This window comes from Amaranthus tricolor, chromosome 16 (genome assembly GCF_026212465.1).
Source record: "Amaranthus tricolor cultivar Red isolate AtriRed21 chromosome 16, ASM2621246v1, whole genome shotgun sequence".
Classification (NCBI taxonomy): Eukaryota; Viridiplantae; Streptophyta; class Magnoliopsida; order Caryophyllales; family Amaranthaceae; genus Amaranthus; species Amaranthus tricolor.
Window position 1 is genome coordinate 7,133,909 of NC_080062.1, and position 17,969 is coordinate 7,151,877.

The following is a 17,969-nucleotide window of genomic DNA, read 5'->3' on the forward strand; positions in this document are numbered from 1 at the left end:
AGAGATTCTGAGTTGGCTTTGATACCATTGTTATTAAACAAACGAGATGACTCATTTAAAAGGCTAGCATAGTAGGTAAGAGATTCCATTTACTCAATACCCACATTGCCCATACAATCAATGTGGGACAAAGTCCGGTAACCTTTTTAATTGTCTCAAATGCATTCCATTACAACATAGTATTCTCTTGCTTTCAGAGAAGGCTTGCCAAGTCTTGCATGTGTTTAGATGATTTGTTGATTGTCAAGGGATCTGTTTAGGTGAGTCCTTGATTGTCAACGCGTCCATTTTGATAATTCATCTCTACTCCATTGATATCCTCACGGACCCTAAGATGGAGCTCATTAGCTTTTTGAACCCTAAAAGATCAATACACCAACGATGACACGTCATACACTAACCGCAATTGACTTCAAACTAAACCCAAAATTCTATCAATCCAAATCTCAACCGAACCGAATTGCCACCTACCCAAATCAAAAATAACTACATTGTAATGTTCTACTTGTGTTCATTCTCTTGTGCAAAAAGTTAAAAACTTTTTGGGGCATATCCCCAAGTCTTTTCAATGCTTTAACTTGTTAAAAAATCTAATAGGGGCCAATAAGCATCAAGGAAAGCTCATTAGCAACTCTTTGTTAGTACTTCTATGAATCACACACGCAGTTCCAAGATTGTTGGAGAAGCCTAGCATCCTCACTAATCATCAAACACAATTATTCTTTTCCAAACCCCAATTTGTTAATCCTTCCCCTTCTCAAATTACCAACCCAAATAATCAAAGAAAAGCATTTTATGGTAATTTAATTAATATTCTTTTAAGCATTATATAAATATGTTACAATTCCATTCTTTTCTCGGATTTTCATCATCATCATACCCAGTAATTCCGCGCATAGTCCCAGCCTACCATCAATGGCAGATAAAGATCTACAAACAAAACTATACCGCGCTCTAATCAAAAACAACCATGAAGAAGTAATCAAACTTTGCTTAGAAACCCCAGAAAAAGCATTACATTACTGCACAATAAACAATTCAACTGTTCTTCATTTATCCTGTTACTTAAAAAAATTCAAGTTAGCTAACATTTTGTTTGATAATTTGGATGATAATCAAGTAAGTATACTAGCTGAAAGAACAAATGCTTGGAGAGATACTGTTCTTCATGATGCTTCTACTTCAAACAAAAGTATTGAATTGGTGAGTAAAATGTTGCAGAAAGTGCCTGAATTACTTCAAGTGAGGAATAAATCTGGTGAAACTTCGGTGTTTCGAGCGAGTCGATATGGAAGAAGGAAGATCTTTGAGTTTTTGGTTAAGAGGATTGATGAATTCTGTGAAGGGCATCAAGAGTTTGAGTATGATCACTTCTTTCAAAGGGATGATGGTACTAGTATTCTTCATATGGCTATTCTTACAAGAAATTTTGGTGAGTTTATCTTGGATTTAATCATATCACTCTCTTGATTACATGAATGTCTTTTTCGGGCGATTATTCTGTGGATTTTTCTCGAGTCGAGGAAATTTTTGGCTGCATCCTTCTCTATGGATATGGATTGTTGTCTTCTTTCCTTTCTCAGTCATGTTCATGTCTGTATGAGCGGGAAATACCGGGTACGATGATGATGGTGATGATTTATGTTTTTAATGTAGCATAGATGATTCTTATACGTGGCGTTGAATGTTTTAATAAAAATGAAGGATGAATGGGATCCAAATCTGTGATCTAGAGTCATCTTGAATATTTATTAAAAATGAAGGATGAATGGGGCTCGAATATGTGATTTAGAGTAGTCTTAAATATTTACTAAAAGTGAAGGATGAATGGAATTCGAATCTGTGATCTAGAGCCATCTTGAATATTTTTAGAGCCCGAGCAAAAAATTTACATTCCGTTGTATATATTTAGATTTGTATTTTGCTCCACTTTTCATAAGGTATTAAAAAGTTCTATTTGAAATAATGTATAGGAAAATAAATTGAATAATGGGAGTCATATGAGCATCACATTTAGAGAAGATAACAACTGAAAATTTATTATTTTTCAACTTAAAATTTGAGCTACGTTAAAGTTGTACGATATATTAAATACTTTATTATTCAACTATGTTATCATGAATAATGATTATAATTTTTCAATAAATCAAGAAGAAATGTTATCATGGAGATTTATTTTTGTTATTTATAATGTGAATTTTAGTCATAATTCATATATTCAACCCTATATAAATACTTGAATAACAACTTTAACATTATTATTGTTGTATTCGTAAAATGATTATCATCCAAAAAATTTTTAATTCATACTAATAATAATTATATTTTATATTTTTTTGTATAGATATGGCTTATATGATAGCGAACAGATATCCAACTCTATGTGGAACACGAGCTGGTAATGGGCTAACGGCTCTTCAAATGCTTGCATGCAGTCCAACGGCATTCAAAAGTGGAGCTAACTTAGGGATCTTGAAGGAAATTGTCTACTTACGTATGTAATGTTATCGTTATCGGACTGTTTGACAAATAATTAATAATTTTAATTGGAATAATTGATTTGACCAATTAATAAAATCTATTAATTTGACCAATTGATTTTGAACACGCTAACCGGAACGTGTTATTGTCAATTAGTTAATTCGTAACTACAAACTTTTTTTACCAGCTAATTTACCAAATAATGACATTAGATTATTTGACCACCTATTTATCTATTTGTACCTAAATAAGCTAAATTTGTCCAATAATTTTTACATTAATCTTTTATTTGAATTATCTTAATTTTAACAAAAAAATTCACGTTTATAAGAGATAAAGAAAGTATTATGTTTAGTTCCTCAAACTTCCTAAAAAGTGAAATTAATTTCAATTTTATTAGAAATTGCACGGAATTTTATTAAATTATTTCAAGTCAAATTTTAAAAATAACAAATATTTCTTTTTTATGGGCAGTGATCTCAACCAATGAGCAAGACACCAACAAAGATGTATGCATACTTGGAAAGGTCCTTCCATTTATAATGAGAACCAGTAAGTAGAAACGATAAATTTTTTAATTACAGTGTAGACTGATAGAATGGTAATTGATATAAGAATCCTTAAACACGTGTTTAAATAGCTTTGTTGGACAATCATATTTTTTTTGAACGTTTTATTGTTAGATTTTGATCAAGGGCAATTATTAGAGCGCAATGCAACTATTTTCTCCACTTTTTTTATTTTTCATCTAAGATTTTGACAAAAGAAAAAGAAATCTTTGAAACGTGAATGATAATATTTATTGTAGAGCTTAACAAAATTTGTATAAAAAGAGAGTTGACCGTATAAATTTGATAAATTTTCATCTTAAAATCAATTGGTTATAAGAAGAGTAGCCAATCTTAATTCGTATATGTGAGATTACACGTGCGATCACAAGTGAGTTATGTAGTTATTTTCCAACATTGAGGCTATTTATAGGAATGTGGATGGTAAAAAAACGATAGTAGTAGGAAAATAGAGAAAGCTTGAGGTTTTCAATTAGCTCATCTTATTTTTTAATAATATATTAAAAAAATGCCATTTGACAAAAGACATGGTGTGACATCTATAGCCAGAAAAGTTGAATGTTTCTCTAATATGCGATTTTTTACTGATATGGGTTATCGCCGTCCTTTCCTCTTTAGATTCTAATCATAAATTCCTATAGGGATACACCGGATACGATGATGATAATGATGTTTTTGTTAGTGTAAGGATGGAGTTGCATACACTCAACTCTCGTACTATACCCTTGTTGTCGCTTAAATTTATTGTGATCTAATACTTGTCTATGCAATTAAAATGTCCTCCTTGTGAAGGGAGTAAGGGTATGGATTGTCTATTATCTCCCCTCATTCAGACCCTGCTTCCAAACGGGACATTGGGTATGATGATGATGATAATGCAATTAAAATGTAACGTTAACTCTTTTATGCCAAGAGATAATCAAAAAGTAAAATAATGAAAATATTTGCCAAACTGGCCTAATATGTGAAATTGTGCATCATATCATTAACTCCTTAGTTTGTACATGTTTGTTCCAAAGGTAAATCTTGCTGGATACTACCCTTAATAGAAGAAGTGAGAGAGATAAAAAGGGGTCATGAAGATGCACTAAAACTAGCCAAGATTCTAATCAAACAAGATACTTCATGGAAGCACACCCACGAGCCACTCGCTGAGCTTACTCCGGTGATCATGGGTGCCATTCCCATATTCGGTGATGAGTCCGGAGAAGAACGATCACCTCTTATTCCTTCGTTCAAACCATGGAGTCGAGAGATAATAGATAGCTCATCTAAATCTTGGAGCGAAGATCAGCTAAAAGAAGGCTCGTCATCAACTAGGATGACAAGTTTCAACAAAAAACAACATGATCATTACTATGACATAGAAAAAGGAGAGCCGAGTTATAGAATTAGTGTTCCTTACAGCGATGAAGCTCCAATAATTTTGGCGGCTAGGAAAGGTTGTATCTAGATTATTGAAGAGATACTCCACAAGTTTCCTCAAGCCGTGCATTATCTGAATCGTGATCAAGAGAATGTGCTGCATGTTGCGATTAAGTGTCGTAACTTGAAGATTTTTAAGCTTGTCGAAAGAGGTGAATCGCCTCTTAGGGGATTACTGGGGGCGGTGGATAACAAAAATAACTCAGTTTTGCATATGGTTGGAATACCCAGGGAAGTTCTTCCTGGTACAAAGATGAAAAGTCCTGTATTGCAGTTATCAGATGATTTGCGGCTCTTAGAGGTAAGCATCTTCTTTATATGATAGATGGATGGTGTATCAAGGGATCTCAATCTTCGGATATATTTGGTTCAAACTGTGGATTTTAAGAGATGAATAAACCAAAATTGTAAGCTATTAGTTAATTGGTTGAAGCTCCAAACTTCCTTCACACGAGAGCTCTTTGAGGCTGGAAATATAGATATAGCACAAACCCTCCATATATATAGCACTATATATTAGATATCATGTGATACGAACTCATTACCCTTTGTAGTGTTAGCTTTTGACATCATCTTAAGTAATTAACAAAATCAAAAGTTTAAGCTAATGATTGAAATCCAAAGATATCTTATACTTTCTTGGTTCTCTGATTCCGCCTCATATACTATTTTAGTCTGTTCTATTGAGTTTTCCTATCATTAATTTTAAACTTAGTCTCATCTATAATAACCCACTAAAGCCTATACTTTATTTCTCGTTCTTACATTAATATCTATAATTACCCCACTAAAGGTATGATCCCACTTACAATATCTCACTAAATGCCCACTTTCTCTTTTTTCTAATCTTTGTGTCATCCTCTAAAGAGCAAATTCAAAGAGACGGAGGAGCATACTCTATCAATGAGGCTACTAATACTATGTCAAAATTTAACTTAACCAAATCTTAGATACATTTATATATCATTTGTTTCGTTGTTCGACTTGCTCCCACTTTTCTAAGAAATTGAATACTCGTATAAATGCAGTACCTAGAAACCTTGTGTCCGAGTTACTTGATGAATCACCGGAACGACCAAATGGTGACTGCCGATGAACTATTTGCCATGAACAATGAAAAACTCCGAGTTGAAGCAAAAGAATGGTTAAAACGAACAGCAGAACATAGCACCGTAGTTATAATCCTGATCGCAACAGTCGCTTTCGCTGCTGCATACACCGTACCAGGAGGACCAAATCAAAGCACAGGAGTTCCCGTCCTTTTGGAGAACCCGTTCTTCTTAGTTTTCACCATAACCGATGTTCTTTCCCTTGGATTTGCATTAACAGCCGTAGTTGTTTTCCTCGCGATCCTCACATCACCTTATCAACTAAAAGACTTTCGAAGGTCGCTTCCACAGAAACTGTTACTCGGGTTTTCACTTTTGTTTGTGTCAGTGTCGATGATGATGACCGCCTTCGCAGCAACGATTCTTCTAATGGTGAATAACCGAGAGAGATGGACTAAATTCGCGTTATATGCAGTTGCATTCTTCCCCATCTGTGTTTTTATGCTGTCGTATATCCCTCTTTACTTACAACTAGTAGAAACTGTGAAGTATTGGGTTAAGAAGATCGGTAAGTCTTTACCTAGGCTCGCGTGGTTCAAGGCATCCGCATCGTACACACAACAGGAACATGTAAAGAACTTAAGTTGTGTGTGATTCTTAAAATCATCTTGTAAGCTCATAAAAGCCTTCTGTTTTTTCATGATGTATGATTCTATGTTTCTACCGTCGTACAGACAACAGCAACAATTCATGATGTATGATTCTACTTTTAATTGCAACGGACTTTTGAGTGGTACACTCGAGAGTCGAGAAATTAGAGACTCGAGAGACTTGAGAGACTCGAGACTCGAGACTCGACGTAAGAAAAGCATTGTCACATGATTTACTAATCTCCTTATGAATCGCGAATCAAAAAGGCAAATTATGGTTGGATTTGGGCTATTTTAGGGTCATTTTAAGCGAATCGCAAATCAAAAAACGAATTAACTGGTGAATCACGTCAAAAGCTTGTAAAATTCAGCAAATTCTAAGCAGTAAACTAGTACAAGAGTAAGAAATCGTTCGTAGGAGAGGGAAAGCGTCACAATCTTTTTAGAACAAGACGATCAAATCTAACGTAATATGTTCATTGCAACCTACCAATCAAGCTTTGAAATAAAACATACTTAGACCAAAGCAAAAATAAACATAAATACATTAAATTAGCATCAAACTAACCGATGTCCTGTCCACAAATACACACTCATCAGGGCTAGTCTTGGATGCTGCATCAGCCATGCCGAGAGAAACTGTTTGAGCATTCCTGAGTAGAGCGAGCTTGGATTAGCGGTAAATACTCGATGGGAAAATGACGTCCGACTAAAAATTTAAGTTGAGTTGAAATAAAAGCATTTTTCCCGTTTGCGACAAGCCAACAACCATATCCTTTGATTTCTACTCAAAGTAGCTTAAATTTTTCAGTTGACGTGGTTTCCTCATTTTAACGTTTATCTCCAATTCAAGCATGCCTTTAGAAGGAAATATCTAGCAGGTTCGTTGATGTGGTGAGCAATGCCTTATAATCGTTGTGCTTAAAAACAGTACCAATTTACTGCTTCTGCTTCTGCTTCTGCTTCTGCTTTCTGTTTATGTCGTGCAGAACGCATGCATCAGCTGCGGTCTTTAGCTGGAAACACGACGAATAAGATCAGGGTTTCGGACATGAGCAAGAAAAGTGCCGTTTTAGTTGCAAATACACACACCGAAAAGTTAACTAGGTATGGTATGCCTATGTGAAAGCGTCAAGAAAGGGTGAAACATATTATTTCGAGCATTAGATACCAATTTCATTAAAGAAAGTGAGCTGCAATTTGCAAATAAACGTAGACAACAGATTGTGATGATAAGTTGAGTGAAATGTGTTTTAAGCATATAAGAAGCTCTGTTATTCTGCCTGGCACTTCGAATAAGAAAATTATATACGTCTGTCTTTGGCGGCATTTTACCCATAGAAGAGTACGTAAAGATGTCCTATATTCAGAAAGAGCACTCAACGATTAGTCAGCCACAAATTTTTGGTAAAAGAGTCGTAAGCATTTGGCCTACCGATCCAATTTTGAAAGTTTACAGAGCCAATGAAGTTCTGTCTATTCTTTATGGATCTAAAGCTTTAGAGTTCTTTCATCTTTGGTTTAAGTGAAGTTCCGAATGATGTTTGCTATTATGGGTCAATAGGAAACAACCTCTTTGTTTTTAAAAGGTAATGTTACATACATCCAACCCTCAAACTCTCCTAGTGGGAGTCACTTAACGGCTGAGGTGATGAAACGTGGGGTAGTGGATTGTACTGAGGCAATAATGTAATAACTTGGTTACAGGCATGGTGCAAAAATATGAAAACAGTCACGGTTGCGGTAATGGATACGGTAATACGGTAATGGGTGATGCGGCTATCGTATCGTCAAATTTCGGCCCAAACCACGAAATTATCGCTTTAAACAGCCTAAAATGCATTTTTTATACCTTTACGATACCGGTAATATCGGTTCGGTAAGTTTGTAAACCTTTACGATACGGCAAATACGATATGATACGGCCTTGTTTTTGCACTATGGTTTCAGGAGTGAAAATGAGGGCTTATACAATCCAGGGAAAGTAATTACCTGTATTACATTGATTGTTTGCTTAACTGCCCATCCAAACAGAGCTAGAACTATTAAGATAAAAAGAGCCAAGCTTTGTCTTCCAGAAGAAACTAGAACCTATGGAGAGCAAGCACTTGTGTTAGACCAAGGGATTTTCACAAACATGTGCAATATCATGGTTTAATAGCTGAACATATCAGAATTTGTCCTTGTTTTATAAAAGGAATAATTTGTAACAACTTACATCAATTAAATCTTCACTTTGTCTCTTTGCTAGCAGAAAAAGGATTATGTATAGAACCTGTAGGGTTATTCAGCATTATTAGCGTAAAAAATAGAGCTGTATCAAACTTCAGCAATTGACAAGCAAAAAATATTCTCGGTACCTCACATGAGACACAACAGAATGCCATGAACATTCTGTTTCCATAATATAACCTGAACAGCCAGCTAGAGCTATCTTTCACATCTTTATGGCTAGATTTGCCTGACAAAAAAGTACTGCAGCAAGTAATAGATGAAGTTAATCAAAACTACAGGAAAATACTTCAGAAGGAGTGCTGAACAGGTAGTTGAAATTACCTATACATTTGGAACCAATGGCTTGCAATGTCCAACGCAAGCAATGATAAGAAGACCAAACCAGGACTACAAACAGATACGGATCATGTCAATCGTATGCACAATGCAATGAACTAGCACAAAAAAGTATGAAACAAGAGAGGAATTTGAAAGTTACCTATATATTTGGGACAGTATGACTAAAAGACAAGCAGTACTAATCCTGTAATTGCCAAATTATTGAACATAAGTGATAAATGCATTAAAATAACTTTTCCATCGATAAATGTTGAACAAGGGAACAGGAAAGGTAAACAAGGAAACCCAAAATTCATTGAAAAAGAAAATGTGCAAACACAAACGATAAGCAATAATCTAAAACTTTTTTTATGAAATCTAACATGGTTTTGTTAAATGTTAGAAAAAAAGGTCAATACAGAGGTACCAAAGCTTTTTTTTTTTTTTTTTTTTTTGAAAATTGGGAAATATTATTGATAAAACAAAGTCTCTGAGAAGAGACAAGAAACATTAAAGGGACCTCCAATGCACCTCTCCGGCATAAAAAAACCCCGTAAGCACCAAAGCTAGTGTCATGGACCCAGCTGCATCAAGGCCCATAATACATCACACATACACCAGGAGGGAGAGACATTAGAAGCTTACAGGCTGTCATTCTGTTTTGGAAAGAATCTTTCTGTTATATGAATGCTGAGCTGTACTTTTTTGAGTGCTTTCTAGAATACTGTACTTGCTTTAAATAGCCTAAGGGGAGGAAGATCCAGGGGGGCTTGCAGTACCATTTTGTAGTACCTTGTGGGAGTTACTGGGCCACTCAAAGAGCTCAGGGGAGTACATTGCTCTCTATTATCATAATATAAGCATACCACCTTTTTTCTCTTTCTATCTCTCTTCTTTTCTTTTTCTCTGCTACTAATTTCTTCTTCTTCCGCTTCTTTTTTTCTTGTTACTGCAGTAAGCTAGTAATTTAATCATAACAGCTTGTTTGCGTTATTTGAAAAGATTTTGATAAGGACAGGTCATTTTGTGATATTAAAAGCCATGAAGAAGAAAAAGTTGGCTATCATTTAAAGGATACATTTTCCCTGGAGTTACCTCAAAATTATGAGTTTCTAAGCTCCATAAATGGGAAACGTGACCTTACTCAGAGTTTCAATGCATCCGAGTTCAAAGCACTCAATCGGGTATTCACGGCATGACTCAGATCACAGCTTCATGAAATTCAAAGAAATAGGCTAAGGCAAAACAGATTGCTAAAAAAAGTTTTGTGATGGAATTAAGAACGACAGCATTTCCATAAAAGCTAACTAGGTAAGACTATTTAAAAAACATGGTGAACAAATCAATTAGAACGGAAGAGGGAATTATCGGTAAAGAGAAAAAGAGAAAGAACACTAACCTATCCGTCACCATGTCCAAGACAGCACCAAATGTTGATACTGGAGAGACAATGGGCATGAAGTCAGAGATATGAGATCTGAAGTAACTTATTAGTGTTAGATATCTTAAAGTTAAGCACATAGAAAAATTCGAGTTCCACTTAATGTTCTTTTTGAAAGGGTTTTGAAATGATTCCTTTATTAACAAGACAGAAAAACATCCAAATTTAAATATATTTGGGGCTCTTTCAACTTGAACCTATTTCAAATCACTCTCAGCTATAAAAATAGTAAGAGTAAAATACCTTGATTAAGTTTACGAGCAAACCAGCCATCTATACCATCACATACAAAGCTGCAACCACATGTGGTAAAATTTAGCACCCAAGATCCAATCAACACATCGAAAATTGAACTCATCATGCATCTGTACTGAGAGTAAGAGGTAAATGGTAATTACCTTACAAAGTACAGAATTGAGAAAATGCCTTTATGAGAAAAGCATATTGCAAATGCTAAGCAATTCATAAGAACTCTAATGTATCCTGCATACCATATATAGAATTAATGCAAAACATGAAAAACATAGCACATCCTACTCAAATTCCTTTATTGAACAGAGGACATTGTAAGCCTGACCTCTTCAGGAGGACAATACTATAAGTCAGACTCACCAATAATGTTAGGCACATAGAGATATATAGTCAACATCTTCGGCTTTGTTCTGTCGGACATCCTTTTCTACAAAATAATACGGTATGTTCTACAAATTGTAGGAACTATCTTTGGATATCTGCAAAAAATAGATATACATTCATAAAACCAGGTCAATTATTGATGCATATTATAAAACCTTAGGCAGAAAACAAATCAAAAATAAAAAGCAGACTCTTCCAACAATATACTACAGAACAAAACCACTCGTTCCAAATGCATTTTTCAAAACATTGACTTGGCTAATGCATTAGGATTTAATTTGATTAGTCATTTTTCAAAATAAGATCACAATGAAGATGAATTAGGATTTAATTTGATTTTTAGAATGTAGAAAAACAAAGAAAAATTTAACTTCATTTCTTATACGTCACTAATAATAAGCAGGGTAACGCCCCATTTAAGATGACAGAAAAATTGGGAGGGGCATGCCCTAATATGGAACTGAAATTCACGTTTTTATGGAAGTGAATAGTGTGACACTCCTAAACCCTATCTCAAGTGAACAAGTCTAATATACTATATTACTTCTTTAAATATAGGCAGAAAAGGGACATAGATAGGGTTGAACAATCCTTCAGTCTCCATGAAGGTCTCCAATATGAGAACAACAATTTTCACAATCAAAAACATGAATTTAGCACACCTTATCTAGTTGTACAGAAATTGAGATGAGATAGCAACTACAAAGAGAAGTGATGGTGAGAGAGAGAGCACAATTAGAGAGATGGAGGGTGGGGGAAGGAAATACAAGTATAAATAGAGAGTGGAAGTAAAGGATGGGTCTCACTTATGATGTTTGAGATACCAACATACAGTTTGCCGTGACAAAATGTGAAGATGTGACCATGGTGTTAATGTAGCTACAAAACAATAAACATGGGTCGAATTGCGTTTCCATACCGTTTGAGATACATTTTTAGTAGTTTCATTTTCATAACGAAATACATATATTAGTGACCATGGAGTTAATGTCGCTTTGTTCCTAACTCCTTTCATACATGCCTTTAATTTTCTTTCTTTATATTTCTCTTAATATGTGATTTCATAGTGCAAGATCACAACTTCTCTAAAGGGATATGTTATAGAACAAGCGAGAGAACTCACCCAAAACACTAGCCTAGCAGGTAAAAGAGCTCATTTACTCTATAAACCCCACATTAGTTGCCCATACAACTGATATGGGACAAAGTCTCATAACCTTGTAATGGCTTCAAATCCATTCCATTAAAGGCTATCTTTAATTCTTTTAGTTCAATATCAAACCTAATTAAAATAAAATACTATCAAATGAAATAGTGGGACTAATGCAATGAATTTTAGTACTTGGAAAAAATGACGATGTTCCGAATTGTTTTAATGTTTCATTTTATTTCAAGTACAAACTTGTATATAATAGTTTTTGTAATTATTGCTCCCATGTTTTCATAAATTAAAATTTTCTAATTTGATCTTGTCCTCCAAACAATTTGTCCATGTTTTGCCACTAGACAGATGGCTATGAAATCAATGAAACCTTAATAGATTGAACAAAAAATTTTTTAGTAGGGCTTTCTTTCCATTTCCATATTGTGAACCAAATCGTTCTTAGAATTGTAATTTGAAATTGAATTAGGATAATGAGCTTTCTTGAATAGTAATACTATAAGAGCGTGGCATGGGTATTATTGATTTTTTAGGGACTAATGTTTAATGAAAATAGAAGTAATATTGTTTTTTCCTCAAAATAGGATTGTGTGTATTTGCAAATATGTCCATTGAGAAAGCATCCTCATGGGTAGTTTGAATTTTTGTACATATAAGTTGCTTGGTTTACTCTTTGTAAGGTTCTACCCAAAACCTAGGTTTGCCTAGTCCACAATAATTGGCTTTATACCAACTGTGAGAATTTGATTTAAGTAAAAAACAAGTAAAGGAGATATCACGAGGTGTCAGCTCTTGAAAAATTCTGATGAGGAAATTGTGAAGGATGACAATTGGTTGGGACTTAGGAGTTGTGCTTTCATTGGGTGTAATGAGTTATGTTTCATACTCAGTTCGATTAATTGAAAATCAATTTGGATATATGGTAGAAAAATGTTTTGAATTTGAAATATGAAGTATGATCAACTAAGAATATAAAATGTATGTGAGCACATACTTCAGCAATTAAGCATTTGAAAGGATGATCACATGGTAAATTTAATGATACACCAGAACAACCAAGGCCTGAAGAAGTTTAGGAAGGCAACAAAATCTACTTTTGTCTTCAACTACCCCTTCTAACATGAACAATATCATTCCCATGAAAGGCCTCAAGCCTCAATCCTTCCTCATCTAATACTTATCACACCGCCACTGTCAGAAGTCACTCTACGATCTCCACCACTCATATCATATGCCACGCCAAAGCTTCTCGTGGTGGGAAAGATTCACACTACTAATTGCATCACTCGTTAAGATAGAAGGAGCCTAGGAGTACTTCCACATGCCTTCAACTTTCAAATCCCAATAAGCTTCAAAATCATCATTCCCCGACTATAAAAATTTGTCTTGTTGGAAACCACAAAGATCCACTCAGGTGAGAAAGTTCTCCACATTGACTCAAAATCCCTACCAAATTTTGTGGCTTGTAAACTTTGCTAACTCAAAACCCAACACTTCAACAATAGTCTAATGATGGCACAATGAACAATACATAGCGTCAGCAGTTGGCTAATTTGACAAGTATTGGCTTTATTTGCTAGTTGTTAAGTTGATAGCTGTTGTGAAAATGTTGCGTAAAATTTAATAGTTGGTAGTTTATCGAAAAAAAGTGCATTAAAACTCAAAAGACAAAAAGCTAGCTTTTTCCTTTTTAAAAGATAACATTTTCAACCGACTTAAAAGTCATTAACTAAAATACTAAAATACGACAAAAGTCAAAGTCAACCAAAACGTGATGCCAAACACACTACACGCCCATAAGGCCATAGTGTACACTATTCATGTAGGCAAGTCAAGGCTTTAAACAATCCCAATAGATGACCAAAATTAATATTCAAACTCTTAATCAAAACTTATTTCTGCAAGTACCCATCTAACGAATTCCAATTAGAAACATTACCTATCTCAATTCCCAAACACCTTAAACCACACCGTACAAATGTTGAAACAACCATTCCCATTCTGCCATTCATGATCCACTCACCCACCCATCGATACATCCATCAAGACAAAACAAAACAAAAAAAAATACCCACATGTAATCCACCAAATCAACATCAAAAACCAAGAATCCAATAGAAACCCCAGTTAATTATGTAACAATATTAGACAAATTCAAGAAAAAAATGAAGCAAATGTTAAGATTGAAATCTAAGATCGAGTTAATAAAAAAAAATAGGTTTTACAAAAAAAAAAAGAAAAAAAAAGTTTACCAGTAAGCAGTGAGCACCAGCAAATTGGGCAGCTCCAAGAAGACCGGCGACTATCTTCGTTGCGATTGCAGGATTCGGTAGCACCCAGAATTATTGAGAGAATACTCCAAATATGCAACTTGCTTTTTATGTTTTGTGCTTTATTCTTTCTAATTTTTAAAATTACTGGTTAATCACGTGCTTTTATATGATTTTTAAGAATCTTCACTTTTTTGATTCGATGGAAGCTCAAAGTTTGATTGAATTTTATGCTTTGTTTAGATTACATACTTCTTGGGTCCATTTTAATTGCACCAAATCAAATATTACACTATTTATTACTCTATGGTAATTTACATATTTCGGATATATTACGAGAAAAATATAGTTATGTAAGATTTTGTTTTATTCGTCTCATTGCATATTTTCATAATATCAACTTTTATAATTTTTAGTTATGTGTGATATAAACAATCCGACAAAACGTTGCATTGCGCAAAAATGTGTTTGGTGCAAGTATTTTTAGAACGGAGGAAGTGTTTCTTTTATCTTTGATGAGTTCAAGAGAATAGAAGGCTCGCGAGAATCAAACTCATCTATTCATACTTTTTTAATTTAAAGGAAATATTTTTTTTTTTTGTAAGTTCACCTTAAGTTTCTCAATTTAATTTATAGTACCTATTTTTTATCAATTTATCCTTAAAATTTCACTTTAATTTTAAAATGTATCCATTTTTTTTTACCAATTTACCCTTAAAATTACATTTCACCTACTATCTAGAATTGGAAGGAGTACTTCCTCTATGTTAATTTACTTGTAATGTTTGCTTTTTCATGCAGTTCAATGCACTAATTCAATCTTTAATATCTCTAATTATGTATAATAAAAAATTATAAAAATTAAATATTAATAATCTTTGCAATGAGACAAATCAAACAAGATCTCACTTGACTATATTTTAACCTATAGATTAAAAATTAATCATAAATTAAGAGTGATAAATAAATAGAGTTATTTTTACCAATATTACGACTAACATAAAACGGAGGAAGTATTATTTTTGTTTTGAAATATTTGTAACTAGTCATTATAGATAGATTATAGATGGGATCATATTGCCTAAAATTTGTTAATAATGAATTGCCTTTCTTTTGAGTGGTGTTTCATGATCCTTTGATCTCTGACAATGGATATTCGATTATGAGAAGAGAAAATAAAAAGACAAGAAAACGAGTATATGATGAATATTTGGCTCTTTATCACCATGGTTGATGTGTTCCATAATTAAGGAATGTGAACGATAAGCCGTCTACGTATATTGTTTGTTGATCTTGGTAGTTTAACTTGAAAGGTTAAGGTCTTTTTTTTTTTTTTTTATTAATTGCTACATTTCACTCAAAAAGCTTTCGCATAAAGTAAAGTGCAGCTATAATAAAAAAACAGAAGTAGTATTAAATTTTAATTTAATTCCAATACAAACCGAATATTGTTGTAAATCTTAAAGTCCAACCACATTCAAGGTGATTAGTATGCTTGATAAAATGGTAAGATTTTTTTAACACCGGAAATGATTATTATTTATGTTATTATTATCATTATGAATAAGTCTTTAATAATTTTTCCCATCAACCCAATCAAATAAATTCATCCTCATTCTAAATGCTTATCAATCAATAGGCAAATTACAGCTAGCTAGAGATTTACATCCGATAATTTGAGTGTTTGGACAAGTCAAAAATGATATATATCTTAGATTGTGAATAGAAGTAAAATATATTTTTATACATATACTAAAAATGTAAAACATACATTATTTAAACAATATTAAGGCTGCCACACAAACAATTAATGAAATTAAAGCAATTAAAATAATTTGAGAAAAAAAAAAAAAAAGTGAAATTGTTGAGAGTGGGATTTGAACCCACGCCTTAGACCAACTCGGCCATCTCAACGCTTTTGTTACATTTTAGCCTCTAATAATTGAATAAATCCCAATAATACCAAACCTATATTATAGTGGATTTCATTTTCTCATTGTGCGTGTTTGTTGGAGATATTTCCTCTTGATGTTAAAAAAGTTCAAAAAAAAAACAATTTAATTATATTTCTAGTATGTGTGGAATCACAAAAATGGATATCATTAAAAACTAGATTTTAAGAAAAAAAGTATAGATTGCACCAATTTCCGTAAAAATGCGAGAAAGTAGATTAATATGGTTTCAATATGTGCAAAGAAATATCGAATTCACTAAAATGATTGATGGAAAAGAAGTTGTGATAGGCCTAAGAAAACGTGTCGCAAATTTAAAATTTCAGGATCAACAATTAATTGACTAGCAATAAAATAGTTAGAGACATTAAATCTATGTACAAGACCATTGCTAATTATTTTTGCCATGATTATAGTTTTTGCCTTTAGTATTACCATGATAAAAAGATAAAATTTTCAATTGACACCCTAAATTAAAATGTTATTCGAAGAAATGAATAGTTGAAAAGGGATTTACATTTAGTTTTAAAAATATTAAAAACCAATTGTTACCATATGACTTCTAATGGGTATACTTTGCAAGTAGGGTAAATAGAAGTATGCAAAAAAAAAAAAAAAAAAAAAAAGAAAAGTGTGCATATATCAAACAAAAATGGAGGATGTGGTTAGCAACGAAAAAATTTTATGCTTTGTTTAGATGAGAATTTACATTATATTTGAGTGAAAGAAAATAGAGAAAAAGAAAAGTATGGGAATAGCTCTCATTAAGATATTAAAAGGAGAGAAATCACAAGGTTTCAAATTAAGTCGGAGTAAGACAAGGTATATAGAGTGTAATTTTAGCACAAACGCGATATTGAGAATCATTATAAAGCTAGAAGAGAAAGAAATTGCTACAAATGGATGCTTTAAATACTTCGAGTACATATTTCAGAGTATGTAGTAAGGACATCCAACAAGGTATAATACTAAATTGAGTGTGGGTGGCAAAAATGAAGAGCAGCTACTAATATATTATGTGATAAAGGTTTGCCTTCAAATATAAAGGTCAAGTTTTATCGAATGACCATTGAACCAACTCTACTATATGGATCATAATGTTAAACTTTTAGAAATGATCATAGTATGAAGATGAGAATAGCGAAAATGCAAATTGCTTTGATGAATGAGTGAGCGTACCTTGAGGGATTGAATTCCAAACAAAGATATAAGAAAGGGTTTAGGAGCTGCAAATATTAAGAGAAATGAATGAGAATTGTTTAAGATGATTTGAGTATATCCAAAGATGGGGTATTAGCAAATGTTAAAAAAATTCGAAAGTTAGAGCTCAGAATCTAAAAAAGAGAGTAAGGAAAACCAAAGATGACTTGGAGGATAGGAGAGGAAAATGATAACTTACAAATTAAGATGGTAGAAAATTGAAATGAATGGAGAACAAGAATCCATATGAACGACTATCGAATAAACTGATATATTGATTCATGTAGTTGGCCCAAATCTTTGGGCTAAAGACTATGACATTGTTGTTTTTGTTGTTGTTGTTGTTGTGGATATCAAAAGAAGAGGGGAAAAATAGAGGGAAAAGAATTAAAGGGAAAGTATCTTATATTTTACACTAAATGAACAAATTCTTTTAACATTGAAACAATTAAAACTTACAATATTTTATTCTCTTTAATTTTTTCCCTTCCCTTCACTCCCCTCCCCTCCACTCCACTTCGTTCCCTTCTTTTTTAAAATATTATCCAAGCACACTTTTAGGAGTAAAATGAAAAGAAGGG

The 17,969-nt window shown here is 33.2% G+C and overlaps 1 protein-coding gene and 1 pseudogene across 3 annotated transcripts; one reads left to right on the forward strand and one right to left on the reverse strand.

Moving 5' to 3' along the window:
- The first annotated feature begins 21 nt into the window (after positions 1 to 21).
- LOC130802768 (uncharacterized) lies at positions 22 to 6,392 on the forward strand (annotated as a pseudogene).
- A 115-nt stretch (positions 6,393 to 6,507) lies between these two features.
- Positions 6,508 to 14,470, reverse strand: LOC130802765 (CDP-diacylglycerol--inositol 3-phosphatidyltransferase 1-like). 3 transcript variants are annotated; one of them, XM_057666825.1, is made up of 12 exons: positions 14,219 to 14,463; positions 10,781 to 10,899; positions 10,567 to 10,651; positions 10,412 to 10,461; positions 10,127 to 10,166; positions 8,888 to 8,932; positions 8,731 to 8,796; positions 8,535 to 8,649; positions 8,393 to 8,449; positions 8,167 to 8,265; positions 7,109 to 7,190; positions 6,508 to 6,827 (listed from the first exon to the last, which is right to left on the reverse strand). In XM_057666825.1, the coding sequence occupies exons 2-11, from the start codon at positions 10,839 to 10,841 to the stop codon at positions 7,113 to 7,115; spliced, it is 696 nt and encodes a 231-aa protein (XP_057522808.1). In that variant the 5' UTR covers positions 10,842 to 10,899; positions 14,219 to 14,463; the 3' UTR covers positions 6,508 to 6,827; positions 7,109 to 7,112. The 3 variants fall into 3 exon arrangements, with proteins under 3 accessions (XP_057522808.1, XP_057522809.1, XP_057522810.1); XM_057666826.1 differs by lacking the exon at positions 7,109 to 7,190 and having other exon boundaries at positions 14,219 to 14,470; XM_057666827.1 differs by lacking the exons at positions 10,567 to 10,651; positions 14,219 to 14,463 and having other exon boundaries at positions 6,508 to 7,190; positions 10,412 to 10,533.
- Positions 14,471 to 17,969: the final 3,499 nt, after the last annotated feature.

Coding starts and splice junctions, on each gene's coding strand:
- LOC130802765 (XM_057666825.1), bottom strand. CDS start 10,841: ATGTCCGACAGAACAAAGCCGAAGATGTTGACTATATATCTCTATGTG. Junction 10,167..10,411: donor TGCTCGTAAACTTAATCAAG/GTATTTTACTCT, acceptor TTGTCTCTCCAG/TATCAACATTTGGTGCTGTC. Junction 7,191..8,166: donor AAACAATCAATGTAATACAG/GTAATTACTTTC, acceptor TCGTGTTTCCAG/CTAAAGACCGCAGCTGATGC.